Source organism: Notolabrus celidotus, chromosome 7 (assembly GCF_009762535.1).
Source record: "Notolabrus celidotus isolate fNotCel1 chromosome 7, fNotCel1.pri, whole genome shotgun sequence".
NCBI classification, from domain to species: domain Eukaryota; kingdom Metazoa; phylum Chordata; class Actinopteri; order Labriformes; family Labridae; genus Notolabrus; species Notolabrus celidotus.
Genome location: NC_048278.1, coordinates 19,720,014 through 19,734,834, shown reverse-complemented (window position 1 = coordinate 19,734,834; position 14,821 = coordinate 19,720,014). Strand labels below are relative to the sequence as shown.

Here is a 14,821-nt window from a genome sequence, read left to right as displayed (position 1 = left end):
CTGTAACTTCATATAGAGGTCACTGGATCAGTGGTTTGGAAGAAGTGCACATTTTTGCCCCCTGGTATGATGAAAGTGTTGAGTTAGGGAGAGAGGTAGGGGGACATACTTACGTGTTGGGGGGGGCTGTTGCTAGAGAGAGAGAGAGAGAGAGAGAGAGAGACACAGACAGACAGACTGACTGACTGACTGACAGAGGCAGTCACTTCCCAACAAGACCGTCACATCTCGACGTCCCTGGTTGTTGGGAAAGTGGTGACAAAGGAAAAACAAAAGAGTACCGGACAAGTTGGCTTATAAGAAAGCAGAGACAGCACATGCTCTAACAGGACTCGAGGGACACAGACGTCTCCATTTGATCTTCATTTAGGGTGTTTTCAAGCGCCCTTAAAGTCATTTCCCGAGACCTACTGAGGGCGTGGGTGTAACCCTAGATTTGATTATTTATGGATGAGCCTCGGGACGTTTTCATCATTTTTTTTTATTTGGCCTGACATGGATCTATAATTTTATAATCTGTCATTTCACTGGAATACCACTTTTAGAGGGTTTACTGTTTCCTGAATGTGTGTATGTGTTTGGAAGCCTTTGTGAAATATAGTAGGCCTCACTGCGAACTTTCTTAAGATTTTTTAAAAACTTTTACGCGCCTTCATACATTTGGAGTAGCAGATTCTATCCAGCAGCTTGCCTATAATTTCTCAAGTGAATCATCAGTATCACATCTCGCTTCTGGCTGTACCTATTATAGCAACAGAGATCGCTTAACACTTCTCGCAGACTGACTCTGGTCCCCCCTAAACGGTGGCTAGTGTGGCATATGTTCTGTCTCCATCTGTTTTGAATAGTCTATAATCTGGACGACGGTATTATCAACCATCCATGATGCTGCCGCTCTCCCTTCTGCTGCTCCTTGTTTTCCCCGCTGCGCTCTTAGTGGCAGCACAGGGCGCCGTTGACCTCCAGGGTTTCAGCTTCCACAGAGGAAGTACAGCCTACGACCCAACAGGTATGTGTGCGTCTGCACGAGGCGTCGAACCAACCAAATAAATAAAACATCAAGTAAAGAAATTACGCATGAGGTCTCATCCGTGTGTTTGGCAACGTCATGGTGTTCACCGTCGGCTAATAACAGGTGGACAGGCCATCATTGTCGTTTGAACTGACTGGTGCGTCAGGTCTGAAATTAGCTCTCCCCTTGAGCTAGACGTTAATAAAGAAGACGTGCTTTATTCGGCAGTCTTGTGGTTAATGAAAATGACTTAAATCACAACTTTGGTTGGATTTTAACTAGAAGGACCGAGTTGTAAACAAAAAAATACACGTCTCTCACTCCCCAATCCATTAGGCACCAATCTCGTCTTTTGGTAAAAATGTTTCTCTGAATCATCCACATAAAAATTGCACTTTGACCCCGATACTTCGCTGCTGCTGCTGTATCTGCTTTGTGTTTTACCAAGTGGCTCAACGTCAGGTCACCTGTGGAGAGGGTTAACCTCAGGTCAAATGTGGAGGTTCTATTGGGACACACTGACACTGTTCAGATGAATTTTGCATTCATCATTGCTATATGATAGCCAACCTGGCTGAGAAGCCTCTTGAGAAATTCAACTTGCATCATCATGTCTCTTTAGGATACTGATCCAGCTATGGGATAAGTTGCTAAAGGCAGATCACTTTGATTGATAGCTCAACTGAAAACTATCATTTTTAAGGATGCCTAAAAACTATCAGTCCTCATAGATGTGGCACAAACCAGGTTTAATTCTGACCATTGGCCATTTGTTAGCTATATTTCAAAGAACATCTTACATCTTTCATGTCTCTGAATTAATACAACAACCATGAAACAATACGTTATTTTGATCAATTTCAGCGGCTGGTGTTCAGTTTGTGTACTTCCTTCTTCATCCTGAAAAAACCTTCTCTAAACACACTAGGTAATCCAGCAGCAAAGAGCCCTTAGGCTATGGCGAGTATTCGACAAACAAGTATAAACCAGGCTTTAGTCACAGGATCACTTTGCACCAGAATACTCTTGGTCCTGTACAGACTTATTGCACCTAACATCGATTATGTTAAAATGCCACAATAAGATAAACATTTTATAAAATGTACATCAGACATGAGAATACTTTTTTATCACAGAAGTTACTCTTTCCCGTAGCTTACACCTACACTGTGACTTACACTGTGCACGTGTCACTGGAGCTTCCTTTGATAGTGGTTTCACTGGCAGACCCTTGACCCTCAGGCCCTACAGCCCCCTGGAGGTCACAGAGTCAAAACTGGCTGTGACTCAGTGTGATAGATGACGAGAATAAGTGTGTCATCCTGCCATTAATTAGTTTCTGTGTATCATACTAAAGCCTGGATGACCAGACAATCCAAAGCCTAATTACAACAGCTGTTTTAATCCCTGTTTTCACAGCCATGTACTCAAGTGAATTCAACACTCTATGTCTTTAAATTGCTGGCATTAGGGGACTGTATCTAAAACTTGTTGGAAAAACAAGAATCTGCTTAAGTTGTTAAAAACATTTTTGCTGTTTATAAGTGTTTTTACAACTGTACTCTGGACCATTAATTGAAAGTAACCCAGAGAGACCTGGTTGGACATTGGGTTCTGATGTGATGCAAAGATCAAAAATTGAGGTAATCTGTATCACACCCCCTGACAATGGTGGTTAAAATGTATGAGTTTATTCCTAAAAACACAGGTCATATGGAATGTATTACACAATTTATTTAATAGACACTGTGAACAATAAATAAAGTATGTCCATAAAGTAGCGATAACATTCATAATCAATTCAGATTGATTTGCCAAAAGATATGATTACTACTTTTTATGTAGTTTGTTGTGTATTTATTCTTCAAAAATAATTTTTTGATTGTCATTTTGAAAATGATTTAAAGCTCCCGTGAGGAGTTTTTAGCAGGCTATAACAAAGACTTAACTTATACTGATGACTTGATATGAAAGCAAAACAGACAATCAATGAGAAGATGGATTATTTAATTATAGTTATTTTGAATGCCTGTAACTGCTGCCACTAGGTAGGTGTCAGTTCAGACGATCACTAGCATGCTGCCAAAACAGCCTTTCTTGTTAAATTTTCCAGAGCTAAGGTTCCCAGTGAGTGATATGTTTGACTGTTAAAAGTCTGTGTATTTATTGTTAAAAAAACACTTCTTACACATCTACAGGACAAGATCAGCAGAGTTGAGTTGTATACGGTACTGCTCTGACCACAGGGGCGCCAAAATCGAAACAGAATTATAAGCTGTATCGCCAGAAATATAGGCAACATAGACAGACAAAGGAGTAGGCTTTCTTTTCTCACTTCATAAAGGTAGGGAATTTTGAATTTTAGTCACTAGAGTAGCAGGATGTTATAGCATTTGTATTTTAATTCATGCAGTTTAAATGTGAGACCAAACTTTGTAAATAAAGAGAAAATATGGCCACTGACTTTTTCAAGTGTTGATAAACAGGGAAGAACTGGAAACCTCTCCTTCCAGTCAATATATGAGGGGTCCATCCTTAGGCTAACAAAGAGTGTGCGTCGCACATTTTCCACTCTGAGTATGAGCTCTTACCTTAAGTCAGACAATACAGAGTCCCCCATTATAAACTTAACTGCTAAACCTTTGATGTGTGATTCTTTTTTTTAAAAGGATTGTTGGTTTTAGTGTTTTTGTTTGTTAATACTATTGTGAAGGCACTTGAGCATGTACAGCACCTGGGTCCAAGACAAATTTCCCCAAAGGGACAACACAGTCTATTGCTTCATGGCATATTGTATCGTATGGCATTGAATCGCATGATAAGTATTGCATGTAGTACTGGATGGACTGAAACAAGATCATTTTCTGCTGTATACAGAGAAATATATATGAGTAAATGAAGGAACTGAAAACTGTCTGTCCCTTTATTAGTGTAAATACAATATCTAAGTACTGGAAAAAATAGAAGATCATCTCTCCCCGGCTCTTAAATAAGCAGTAATGTTCAACATTTAGATCAGATGCAGTGGTTGTTCCATTGATGACTTTCCATGAGTAAGCTCAGTCAACTAATGATTTGTGTAAAATTATTGCCTTCCTGTCTCACGTAGACCCTTGCATGGTGGTGATTCCCCCATGTATGAGTGAGGCTGACCGCTTTAGCCTGGAGGCCCTGCGGAGCATCCATCAGAAGATTGATGATGACCAGGATGGCGAGATCGAGGTGGAGGAGAGTGTGGAGGTACAAAGCTTATTCTTCATGAAATATTTGCCCTTTATTTCTGATGTGAATCTTGTGCATGTTTGTTTATTGCATGAAAAGACTGAAAGGGAAAAGAAATACAACAACAGGTGTCCTGGCTGGCAGAAGAGTCTAGTGATACTAAGGATAGCAACAGTATAACTTTGCTTTTGGCTCAGTGACAAAATTGGTTTGCCCTAACAGAATACTGAAACACTGGTGACCTTCAGTCAGACTTAAGAATATAACTTCCCTTAATGTTTTCTGAATTTAACTTTGATTTTTCTTTAGCCTTCAACTAAAATAGTCTCAATGTGCCTAAGGAGACACACTGTTATAGTATCTTAGAATAGTATAGTATATTATCTTATCTATATGTTAAATAGTTTGAAGTATTTTTTTCAAGGAGCTTGTGCCAATAAATGTGTGTGACATTGCCATTAAATCCAGAATTGTAGAATGCCTTCTTCTTCTAGAATGTAGTTCAGGGACACAGTATCCAGGGGCTCGAGTTGCGGTTGCCATAGAGACATGAGGGGACGGGCTGGGGCTCATCAGTACATAGCCCCAAGATTCCTCCAGTCATCATATGAAGCCTCCGTTTACAGCCAAGGACACATACCAAGACAGCAACAACACACACACTCACACACAAGCAAGCAAGTTTGCAATACACACTCAATCCTTTTTCCTAGGTCAAATTCCAACCCACCCACTTATTTGTGAGTGGGAGGTTGCAAGTCTGAGTTTTATGTGAGGTGGATTAGATCCCAAATTTGCTCTTTAAAGCTGAAATAGTTATATTGTTTTCACTTATTCCTTTTGCCCCTTTTTTTGTTAATAGTTTATCATTGAAGACATGAAGCAGCAGCAGACCAACAAACATAGCAACTTGCATAGGGAAGACCAGCACATCACAGTTGAGGAGCTCTGGAGGGGCTGGAAGTCATCTGAAGGTACTGTTAGACTCAGGAGGGGGTCAGTTGCTGTTATTTAAGCCTCTCTGTTTCAGAAAACAGCAAAGATGCCCTCTCAAATGTCTGATTTATAGAAAGAAGTTGTAAACATACAGGGTGCTGTTCAGTGGATTTTTTTTCTTTTACATAGGTTGTGCTAAATTTTATAAATGTAGTCTTTTGGTTGAAAAGGGAGATTTCCCTTGGGTTTATTACGTAACTGTGGAAGTTATACATTAAATGTAAGTAACAAAATGAAACAATCTTAACCTTATCTGAAGTTTGGATCTGTTTCAACCCAAATGCATCCCAACTTTCTGCTCATTGGTGCCCCACTGCTCACCACTGGTGCCCTTACTCTCTGCCACTGTTACTAATAACAACTTTAATAACAAATGTATTTAAATAGCACCATTAAAAACTAATGTTTACAAAGTGCTTTGAAAAACAAAGCATGGTTCAAATAACGAAGGGAACCTTTTGACAGACGGGGAGGAGGAATTTTAACAATGCAAAACAAAATGCAATGCAAGAGGTTAAGAAGAATACACGTACATTAAACAGAATGAAGTGGTGGGACAATAGAACAGTAAATCATTGTTGAGAGGTCTTTCAAAGTTAAATAGATAAAATAGATAATTAAATAAAATAAATGAATAAAAATGGATAAGTAAATAAGAGCATGAAAGGACAATAAAAGAGGTTTTCAGAGTAAGAGGACGACATCACATTGGCAAAATTAGAAAAAGTGAAAAGGATAAAAGAATAGTGTGTTTTGTAGATAACACACAGAGAGAAAAAGAGAAAGAGAGTGTGTGTTTTGTGTCAAAAGGGGGGTTAAGGTTAAAGTTAGGTCAGCTCTTATATGTTTAACATGATCTCCCCCCCTTCTCTAATCTCTCAGTTCATAACTGGACTCAGGATGACGTGCTCCGCTGGCTGAAGGAGTTTGTTGAGTTGCCACAGTATGAGAGGAACTTCAAAGATTTTAAGGTCAATGGAAACACACTTCCCAGGTGAGAATATCCAATGACAAGAAGACTTCAGTACACAAAATACCTCAGTTCCGAAGATGTTTTTGCCTTGATACTTTAAAGTATGACCCATATAATAAAATCCATACTGGGTATTGTCTAACCACAGCATTGTAAATTGTCATATCTGGATGATATCTGATCTCCAGAAAGGGACCACTTTGATACTGTCAGAATATGGATTTGAGCCATTTTTCCTGTATTACTGATGCTTTATTTTGAAAGCTACACACATTGCATTTCTGATGTCAACGCAGTCTTTTATGATCAATGACAAATAGTGATGATATGCTACAGATTTGGGAATACCCCAACAAAATACTGAGCTAATATACTCAGTATTAATATATAAGATATGGCATGGGGCATACTTGGATATTTTGTTTAATGTTTATGTAACATTTAGAATAACTGGACACATAATATAATCCTCTCAGTATTTGTCCTGACACACAGTATATCAATACATCTCCATATATGCTCGTGATATTATCCAGATTGTCATATAAATAAAAATCCTAAATCCTAAATATCCCCGGATTCTTAAGGTTTTGGCATGATGCTTACTCTCTTGTGTACTGTCGTCCAAGTGGGTCACTGTTAAAACTAGTCAGTTGTTGTTAAGGGTCGTATCAACATGCTGAGCTGTCTGTGACATCTGTGTGCAGGATCGCAGCTAATGAGCCTTCATTCCTGAGTGGACATTTGAGGGTTCAGGACCAGAGGGACAAGCAGAAACTCAACATCAAAGCTCTGGATGTTGTTCTGTTTGGACCGCCCACACGTAAGAACAAGTCCTCATCCTTCTCTTTCTATTTACTCCCATGTCCATGTGACAACTCCCTCAATCCACCAGGTTTTCCAGTAATTTGTTGGACAACTACTGACATGCACCCAATGTGTTATACACCCTAATGAGCTTGTAATGTAAGGTTTTAAGGTTCACAAAAGAAACAAAAAAACAAACAGAAGAGATGTAATTTTTTACAACAGAGGGTTATTTTTTCCTGTTCAATCTTCCTCTGCTTATTCCAAGCCAGGTGGCTGGTTGGCTGGTTATATCAGCGAAATCGCGCTTTTGGTCAATGCCCAAAACTCATGATTATAGTATAGAAAGGGAGGGTAGAGAATATAAAGCTCTATCTTTTGGATCTGCTCCTTCTTCACCACAAGGGTTTGATACAATGCTTACATTACTTCTGTTGCTGAATCAAACAATCTTTCTATTTCATGATCCATTTTTCCTCCATTCATCAACATGGTCTCAAGTTAATTCTAACTATTTTGCTTGGGGCAGTAATATCTCCCCCAAGACTAAAAGAGCAACCACAGGTTTTCAGGCAAGAGACCACCTCATCTCAGCTTCCTTACACTCGGCTGAAAATTGCCCCATTGCACCAGTTTTCAGGGGCATCACAGTTTGAAGAAGGAAACAAAACATCATCTGCATAAAGGGAGACAATTCCCAGGTGCCCAAACTGGACACTCTCATCCCACAGCTGGGCCTTGAATTAGTGGCACTTGATAGCCCTGTCTGAGGCCAACACTTCTTGGGATTGTGTCTGACTTTTTTCATGGGTATGGACACAGTTTTTGCTTTGATTATACATGGAGTTGATGGTGCCAGTGGAAAATGGTACTCATATTTCTAATATTTCCACTGTACTGGTAGCCCTTCCCTAAATTAACAAAACACATTCAGAATGGGTGATGAGTCTCCAATTGTTGGATCCAAATTTCTTCTTCAGTGGGTTAATGGAAGTACTGGAGTTTTAATGAGCTAAACAAAATTTTCAATGGAAATAAGTAAAGTTGTATTTTTAAATTTGGCCTTATGCTGAAAACATCATGGCATTTGTCTACTGCAACTTCCATGATTCATCTCTGAACCAACATATAAAACGACTTTCCATTCCTCTATAGGTCCCCCTCATAATTACATGAAGGACCTGCTGCTAATTGTATCAGTGGTGATGGGAGTTGGAGGCTGCTGGTTTGCCCAGACCCAGAACAAAGCCAGTAAAATCCATGTTGCCAGGATGATTAAAGATTTGGAAAGTCTGCAGAGGGCTGAACAGAGCCTCATGGATATGCAAGAACAGTGAGTCTTCAGAATTTAGAGACTCTCTTTCTGTACATTTATGAATAGTTTTTGTTTTGTTTGATCACACCTTAAGTACATCACTTTCTCAGGCTGGAGCGAGCCCAGGAGGAAAAGCGGAATGTTGCAGAGGAGAAACAGAACCTGGAAGAGAAGATGAGAGATGAGATCATGGGGGCACAGGAGGAGGCTCATCGCCTGCACCAGCTGAGACAAGGAGCTGTCAGTGAGCTCAGCCGCCTTCGATATGCAGAGGAAGAGCTAGAGCAGGTAGACACTGTAAACAACTAGACGACAACTTCAAAAATGCTGTACTAGATTTTTCATGCATTTTAATATGACTTGAGCTGTAACTGCATTAACTCTTAGACATATTGGTGTCTAACATTGACTAATGCAAATCCCACCAGGTTCTTGGAGCACTTAAGCAAGCAGAAAAGGATATGAATGCTAGCTGGACTGCCTCAGAGGCACTCCAGCAGTGGCTGCAGCTGACTCATGAGGTAGAGGTTCAGTACTACAATGTCAAGAAGCACGGCGCAGAACTACAACTTGCCACTGCCAAGGAAGAGGTAACTGGTGAAGACAAGACACACATGACAATCACAATGGGGACATTTAGAGTGATATTTAGATGTAATTAGACAAAGGGTTCTGAATGCAGAAGTTTTTGTTCTTATCAAATTACATACGTACCTGTCAACTGACACCTGTTCTTACTTGTAGGCAGAGAAGATTAAGAAAAAGAGGAACTCAGTGCTTGGTACCCTCCATGTAGCCCATAGCTCATCTTTAGACCAAGTTGATCAAAAGATCCTGGAGGCAAAGTGAGTCACAAAATTATTTTTCACTGAATATCTGCTCGTCACAGAAAAGGTGGGACATGTGTCACAATGTTTTTTGTATCTCCCAAAGGAACGCCTTGTCTGAGGTAACAGCCTGTTTGCGAGAGCGCCTCCACCGATGGCAGCAGATTGAGCGTCTCTGTGGCTTCCCAATCATTAGGAACCCTGGCCTAGCAAACCTCACAGCTCAGCTCTACTCAGACGCAGTTGCTCTTGGGTTACCCAGAGGGCTCCAACAACCTTGCTCATACCACACCTCTGTCCATGGATCTATAGAGGATCTTTTAGAAGATCCTACATCTCCAATGTTACCACAGATGACAGGCAAGTAAAAATCCACTAGTGTTTTTTTTTATTCTCTCTTTGTACCATTGATACCCATTGATGTTAACAAAGTGTAAAATCATGTTCAGATTTGGTGTGTCTATGGCATGTGATTATCTGGATTTAATTCCCCAAAAAACAATCAGGATACCCCCTCATATCCGTTATGGAAACATCTCCAAGCTTTTCATTTAACCAAATCTATATGTAATGGCTGTCATATCTAAAGGGTGTCAATCCATCGCAGTTGCAAACTTAGCCTATGTGTTCATGGAATCAAAGAACCAAACTGAATCATGATCTCATGATTTTCAAATGAACATATGTGATAACTAAATGCAGCAAAGACCAGAGAAAACAGTAGAATTGTTTTGAAGCCTGCAATGTTGTTAGTGTCCAGATAATTGAAACGGAAATATAAGGGACAGTTTCATTCCCCCCAATCAGAAATACTGTCCCTTTATCCTTTTTCATGTTATCATTATTTTTGTTGAATAAATTGTAAGCCACACTTCAAAATGATGACGCTTACAAAATGGTTGACAACACATGTCCACTGCGCTGTAGCTTCTTTCCCTTTTGCGTAACTGTAAAAGAATGATAACTAAGATTGATAAACAAGTGTGGGACCTGCCCTTGCTCTGCACCCCTGTGTAGATGATCAGACACACTGATGTCAGATTTCCTTTGCCAGATGCTCATTGGAACGTTGCAAACCAGCTAATCTAAAATAACTAATTTTCTTTATTAACTCTTTTCAGAGTCCAGAAACGGTACAGAGACAAAAACAAAAAAAGCCCCACTTGAAAAAGCTATCTTCATTTTACAGGGCTAGCATATTCTACAACAGTTAACATGTTAGTGGCTGGCTTACTCAAAGCAGATGAATGTCATTAAGACCTGTAAGAACTTATTTTTTCACAAATACCCGATAAATATGGCACATCCAGTTTCTGGTGCTATTGGCTGTCAGTAGGGACATATAAACGCACACAGATGTTTGCTACGTATGGGCTGAACAGTTTGGCTGATTTGTTTATCTTTGGCCTTCCTCCAGTTCCAGTTCCGCCTCTGAAGCGTTCTCCTAGAACACAGGGATCCACCATATGTCGGTCACGTCGTCCTGGTGTCATCACTCAGCCATCGGCCTCCATGATCTCTCCGGACCCTGATCTTCTCATCCCCATCAGTGCACCTTATCCTTGCCTCGATGAGGAACAAGGAGTCTTCCTTAAAACTCTGAAGAAACAGTATGTCTACCTACCCACAATTTTAGTTTTTTCAAATGCCAAACCACTCATGGTAGACCACTGTGGTTTTGTCTGTTTTCTCTCATTGTCCCTTCCTCCCCTTATTCCATCTCTTTTTTCTCTCTAACAGAGACTCCGAAGAGAGGTTTTCTGACACAGAGTATATTACCTCACCTCCTCTGATCAAAATGTTTCCCAGTCAAAGTGTTGCGAGTTCTTCACAGAAGCTTTACTATGATGAAGCTGAGCTGCTCTCAGACAGCTCAATCATCAAGACTTTGACTAAAGAAACAGAGGCTGTCGTTGAATCTCCAATTCGCAAAATATATATGGAAGAGCTTGAAGCTTCTGTAGACGTTTCTGGCAGGATGATGGCAAAAGACCAAGGGTTGGATACTTCTTTGGAAACACTCTCTTTTAAGAAGCCACAAGATGAGTCTTCAATGGAGGCTGCATCCAGGAAATTATCCAGGGAAAGGAGTGAAATTCCTCTGAATGTTGCAGGCAGAAAGTTATTTTCTAATGAGATGGATGCAGAATTTCCAGCAAGGAAAGTAGAGAGAGATACGTTAGGGGAATTGAAGGATCCTATCTCAAGGAGTGTTTACAGAGAAAGAAGTGATTTACCTATAGACATGAGAAAGATTATTTGGAATGAAGTGGAAGCAAAAACAGATGTGGCACCAAGGAAGATATCAAAAGATATGATGGGGGCTTCATTTGACAGCGTTTCAAGAAAGATGATCCGAGAAGACATTGACTATCCATTCGACTCAGTACCAAGAAGGAGTACAAGAGACATGGTTGGAATGTCCATCGACACAGGTTCTAGAAAACTTACAAGGAACAGAGGTGAATGCCAACTTGATTCTTCTGTGCGAGCTTTAGCAATGGACATTGTTGAGACAACTAGAATACCATCGAGGAAGATATCCAGAGAAGAGCTGGAGGATTATGGTAGCATGTTAAACAGAGAAAAAATCGAATCACTTATGGATACCTCATCTTTAACAGAGAGGCAAGAGTACGGTTCGGAACCATCAACAAGTAGGAGGATACATAGAGATGAACTTGAGATGTCTGCTGGTTCTCTCAGAAGGAGACTACCAAGACTGACACGAAATGACAGTGACAGCTCCACAGACAACCCCTCAGGAAAAATGTGCTGGGAAAGAGTAGATGTCCCAGTTGAAATACCAAGACAACCCATAACACGGGAGGAATTAGGGGCATCTGAATTAAGTTCAAGCCAGGGTCCCATTGGACAGCCAGACCTTATGGTAACCTCACAGGTGCCATGGCAGTCATCGTCAGACCTTTTCACTGTTGGCCCATTGAGTCAACTTGTTTATGATGGAATCCTTGAGAAGTCCTGCAGCTCCATGGCTACTGTCCCATCCGGCCTTTCTGCCTCTACACCCAACCTGCCCCACAGCAGGTTGCAAGCAGAAGAACCACCACCAGCAGCAACAAGGATTGCTTTCCCGACTCCTGCATCTTCAAGTGAGACTGGAGATGAAAAGCACAAGGAAAAGGAAAAGAGCAAGAGATCCATGAAGCTTAAAAATCTGTTTAAAAAGAAAAATGATTCAGCTTCAGAGAAGCTTCAAAGTGGTCTACAGAAACTCTGATCATTGGCTTTTCTTTCTTTTTGTAAAGATATAATTGAACCAGACAGCCCTACAACTTTTAAATTGCAAATTTACTTGCACTTAACTGTGTGCTGTTGGGTAGTTTGGCCTTAGAATTAGGGGGTGAGGATCATTGGTGGCAGACTTGCCAAGAAAAACCTGATCCGAAGTGCGGCTCACTATTTTCCTGCTCTAAGGGTGCTTTATTTAGACAGTTGGAGGCACATACATAGGCTTGTTCACGACTCGTGTTCCTCTGTTTGTTGCACAAACACAGGGTCAGGCAGCAGTGCTCCTACCCCTCAGTTACTTATCAGTACTTATCTGATGTTCAGTGGAAAGGAGTTGTTGGCTGCAATTGAGGCCTGGGAGACAGAAAGCTTACATTTCTCCTGAAATCAGTATACTTCTTACTGCATTGTGCCGCTGTTCTTTGGATGCAGAAGATGAAGACATGCTCACTGCTCACCTCTACCAAGCCTAGTTCACCTAAAGACAGCTTTCAGCTGGGCCCTGTGCGGCCCTAAAGCCCCAGCCTGGAACAGGGGTGACGTGAGCCTTGTCTTTTAAACAGTAACTGCTGAAAGTTGCTGCATAGTTTGCAACATGTTTGCCTGGAGACATGCTTAGTTTTTAAGGATGATAGAAGAAAATCCTCTGATTAATTGGAGTTGTATTACTCCAAAAACACACCTTAAGATAATCAGGAGACTTAAGACAACTCTTTTTTGCACCTTGTGCCCAGATTGTGTGCCATTTACAGTAGATTGCAAAAGGGGGCCCTAAAAGCACTGTGCAGTTAGCTTTAGACCATTATAGCCATAGATTGATCAAATAGGGCTTTAAGTGTCTGAGTGGAGAGATTGACATTTTTTTCACAAGTCATTTTGTATTCAAAGCTGATTTATTTTTGTCATGAAGTCTTATGTAGGGGTATGGTTGAGATGTAGATTTCTTGAAGCTGTGCCTATTTTTCCTTGTTTTTTCTTGTTTTTGAAAATGTGCTGATTTTAAAATGACAATGCTCGTCTGTACAACAGAGACAAGGCTTGAATTGTATTTAAATCACTAATGAAGCTGTACTTCTTTTTTAATTGATAAGATTATTTTAAAGCCCAGTAAACATTTAAACAGAGATGGACACAATTAATCCAAACTTAAATTGGTTAACCGTTAATCCGATAAGAAAGACATTAACTTCTATGACAGTTAATCCGTCCATTCTGTTCAAAATGAACAGAAGTTACTGTTAACATTAAAACCATATGAAAGTCCGATGGTCAGCTGCCCTTGCGGCTACAACGGAAAGGGTCCTCACAATCCAAATACAGTAAAAGATTGAATCCAGAACACAGAATATCCTTAATGATTCACAAATTACCAAAGGCTAATTGCTCTTTCTCAAGTTATCCGTGATCCATCTTATTATGTAAGATCAGGATTTGGATCATTGCACTTTTAATGCAAAGAACCTCAGCATAGAAGCTCCTAGTAACAGGAATTTGGGTTATTTTTAGTGATCCAGATTATCTAGCTCAGCTCAGCAAGAGCTGGCTCTTACAGCTCTCAAACTGCTCTTTTTAATTCCTGAAAACTGTATAAAGTTTGGATAATATTTTTGTAGTTTACATCCACTTTAAAAGTGAATTAAAAAGTCATTCTGATATTTAACGATTAATGGATTTGGGGACGTGTCCCCAGCCTTACCTATAAGATAAGATAGATAAGATAGTCCTTTACTCGTCCCACAACGGGGAAATTCAAGATAGGATATTGGCCCTACTGCAATACTTTTTTTTAAGTAGGTGGGGAATAGGAAAACAGGATCATTTTAATCAGTATTGAACGGAAGTAGTGTATTTTTTTTAAACAAAGAAAATTACAGCTACACATTGCTTAAGAAAGGTACAAGAGTTTCTGAGTTTCTGACAATATTTGATTATCGCTACAGTAAGGAGGTTTTTTTTTCACATATTTACAACTGATTGTTGCTTCCTTGTCTTGACAAGTAATTTTACTCAGGTTTTATTTGGGTTTTAAAACCATGTTTTTTGGGTTAAAACAGCCTTTCTTTATTTCAAGAGCATTCAAAGTGTGAAATACACTTTGAAGGTGTGAATTTCCAGTAAATTGTTGCGTTATCAGGCACTAAATCAAGGTGATCTGAATCTCCTGTTCCCTATGCTGGCATCATTAAAGTTGCTTGCTGCTTTTTATTGTTTACTGCAGTCAGTGTTGTTTTTATGAGATGCTGCTTGACATTTTTGACAACTTGTTCACCAGAAAATAATAAGCAGCTTCAAGGTTTATGAACTGGTCGGATCTGACAGATTTATGTAAATGGTTTATCTAATCCTGTAGATCGACATAGACTCATTTAAGTTTATCTGAATTCTTCTGCGTGTAAAAAAAGTTTGCAAAAGGATTT

The 14,821-nt window shown here is 39.9% G+C and overlaps 1 protein-coding gene across 1 annotated transcript; it reads left to right on the top strand.

The window, feature by feature from the left end:
* Positions 1-708: 708 nt before the first annotated feature.
* stim2a (tromal interaction molecule 2a) lies at positions 709-14,614 on the top strand. The gene is made up of 12 exons (XM_034686992.1): positions 709-1,009; positions 4,122-4,252; positions 5,097-5,208; positions 6,113-6,224; positions 6,911-7,026; positions 8,166-8,343; positions 8,436-8,613; positions 8,754-8,915; positions 9,070-9,170; positions 9,259-9,512; positions 10,570-10,762; positions 10,893-14,614. The coding sequence occupies exons 1-12, from the start codon at positions 883-885 to the stop codon at positions 12,391-12,393; spliced, it is 3,165 nt and encodes a 1,054-aa protein (XP_034542883.1). The 5' UTR covers positions 709-882; the 3' UTR covers positions 12,394-14,614.
* The last annotated feature ends 207 nt before the right edge of the window (positions 14,615-14,821 follow it).